At 38.5% G+C, this 2,825-nt stretch overlaps 1 protein-coding gene across 1 annotated transcript; it reads right to left on the bottom strand.

Moving 5' to 3' along the window:
- Positions 1 to 526: 526 nt before the first annotated feature.
- Positions 527 to 1,494, bottom strand: LOC103603948 (olfactory receptor 11L1-like). Its single transcript, XM_008588529.1, is given in 2 exon segments — positions 527 to 564; positions 567 to 1,494. Coding segments are annotated over 2 exon segments (966 nt in total).
- Between the last annotated feature and the right edge of the window lie 1,331 nt (positions 1,495 to 2,825).

Genomic DNA, 2,825 nt, shown 5'->3' with positions numbered 1-2,825 from the left:
GTTTCTTTTTATATTTATTTTTATTTTTTTTCTTATCACTAGGAGATAATGTGGGTCAACACGCATTTCAAATATACTTTTTTTCTTTTTTCATTTATTCTTTGTACATCTATTTAATAAGCACTAATGGTACCCACAAGGTTTTAGGTCTACAAGGCCAGTCTCTTCACAGTACTTAGAAGATGCAGAACTTTCTGTATATAAGGCTATAAAAACAAACAAACAAAAATACTATTTTAGAATCTGGAAGTCATGTATGTGTAATTACCATGCACTGAAATTGTACAGATTCTCATCAAAAACCAGAAGACAGTGTCTAATAACAAAATTGCCCCCAAAATGGCTTGATGGAGGCAATTTATCTTCTGACTGGTTACTGGCAAGACACCATTAAGAAGCTTTTTCACTGTGGTTTGAAGAATTCAATGCAGTACTGACAATGGCATTCAGGTTTGAAGGCTGTGAACCTAGCATTCACTTACTCCTGTACTTAATCCACTGTGTGTCCTGCGCAGGTTTTCCTTACCTAATAAAGAAATTTCCTTTTAGTCTTACTCCATAGGTGCCACACTTCCTTCTCATGACTTTTTTAACAGCTTGTTTGAAGTCTTTGTTCCTCAAGCTGTAGATAAATGGGTTCAGCAATGGGGTGACCACGGTATAGAAGACAGAAATGATCTTGTTGATTTCAGGTGACAGATGAGCATTGGGGTGCACATACATAGAGATCATAGTCCCATAGTAAATAGTGACAACAGCCAGATGGGAGCCACATGTAGAAAAGGTCTTCATCCGTCCAGAAGCTGAGGAAATTCTCAGTATGGAGGACACAATAAAAACATAGGACACAAGTGTCAGAAAGAAACAAAGGCACAGCACAACAACTGAAAGGATGAAGATGGCCATTTCAGTGGTATAAACACTGGAACATGAAAGCAGCATGAGTGGCGGGAGGTCGCAGAAAAAATGGTTGATCTGGTTGGGCCCACAGAAATCCAACTTGGAAATCATCAGGGAAGGCAGAAAGCCTGTGCCCACCCCTGTCAACCAGGAGATTGCCACCAACTTGGTGCAGATCTCAGGACTCATGAGGAAGGAGTAGTGGAGTGGGCTGCAGATGGCCAGATATCGGTCATAAGCCATCACGGCCAGGAGAAAGCATTCAGTAGCCCCAAAGAACACAAAGAAGTATAGCTGTGCCATACAGGCAGAGAAGGAGATGGCTTGGCCCTGGGAGAGCAGGTTGGCTAGGAGAAGGGGCACAGTGGTGGATGTGTACCAGATCTCCAGAAAGGAGAGGTGTTTGAGGAATGTGTACATTGTTGAGTGCAGTCACTGGTCCTGGCTCACCACTGTGATGATAACAACATTCCCCATGATGGTGAGGAAGTAGATGATCAGGAAAATGGCAAAGAGTAGGATCTGCCACTGAAGAAGGTTCTTGAATCCTAACAGTTGAAACTCAGTGACACTGGACACATTTTGGTGCTCCATTGCCTGTGGTGGGGAGTGGGGTGGAAAACATTTTGGAAAAGCACAGTACACAAGGCATAACAATATTTAGAACTACCTGTGTTGGGAACTTCAGGAATTATACTTTTTCTAATAGTTTAGAGTTTTATGTGTGGCTCTTTAGAAGGGCAAATGCATAATTCCAGCTCTTTTCTGTAAGAACACATTTTGAAATCACAAGCTGATAGTGAAGATTAGATCCTGGAAAGAGACTCAAGTTTTGTGTGTTGGAATTGTCTGACATCTAGAAGTCTCAATCCAAAAAAAAATGGGAAAAAAAAGGAGTCTGATCAGTAGATCTTAAGTGTGCTCACCAGAAAAGAAAAGAAAAAATTTTTAATTATTTGAGGTGATAGATAGGTTAATTAGATCGATTGTGATGATTTCACAGTATATACGTATATCAAAACATCAAGTTTTACACCTTAAATATATACAATATTTATTTGTTAATTATACCTCAATAAAGTTATGAACAAACCTCAGAAACTAGCAATAACAACAAAGCTCTTTAAAAAATATCACACACATATGGGATCAAATGTCTTTCTTTTCTCATATACGGATTTTGTCTGGAAAAGAGAACAGATACTCACATCTTCTATGACATTCTGAGGAAGTTTATTCATTCTTCTCTCAAACAATATTTATCAATACCTGCTCTGTGTGTGTGTGTGTGTGTGTGTGTGTGTGTGTGTGTGTGTGTGTGTGTGTGAAGCCTTGTGCTGAGCTAACCNGAAAATGGCAAAGAGTAGGATCTGCCACTGAAGAAGGTTCTGGAATCCTAACAGTTGAAACTCAGTGACACTGGACACATTTTGGTGCTCCATTGCCTGTGGTGGGGGGTGTGGTGGAAAACATTTTGGAAAAGCAGAGTACACAAGGCATAACAATATTTAGAACTACCTGTGTTGGGAACTTCAGGAATTATACTTTTTCTAATAGTTTAGAGTTTTATGTGTGGCTCTTTAGAAGGGCAAATGCATAATTCCAGCTCTTTTCTGTAAGAACACATTTTGAAATCACAAGCTGATAGTGAAGATTAGATCCTAGAAAGAGACTCAAGTTTTGTGTGTTGGAATTGTCTGACATCTAGAAGTCTCAATCCAAAAAAAAAAATGGGAAAAAAAGGACTCTGATCAGTAGATCTTAAGTGTGCTCACCAGAAAAGAAAAGAAAAAAAATTTTAATTATTTGAGGTGATAGATAGGTTAATTAGATCGATTGTGATGATTTCACAGTATATACGTATATCAAAACATCAAGTTTTACACCTTAAATATATACAATATTTATTTGTTAATTATACCTCA

Source organism: Galeopterus variegatus, unplaced genomic scaffold (genome assembly GCF_000696425.1).
Source record: "Galeopterus variegatus unplaced genomic scaffold, G_variegatus-3.0.2 Scaffold4884, whole genome shotgun sequence".
Taxonomy (NCBI): domain Eukaryota; kingdom Metazoa; phylum Chordata; class Mammalia; order Dermoptera; family Cynocephalidae; genus Galeopterus; species Galeopterus variegatus.
The sequence above is the reverse complement of the archived record's forward strand: the minus strand, read 5'-3'. Positions and strand labels throughout refer to the sequence as shown.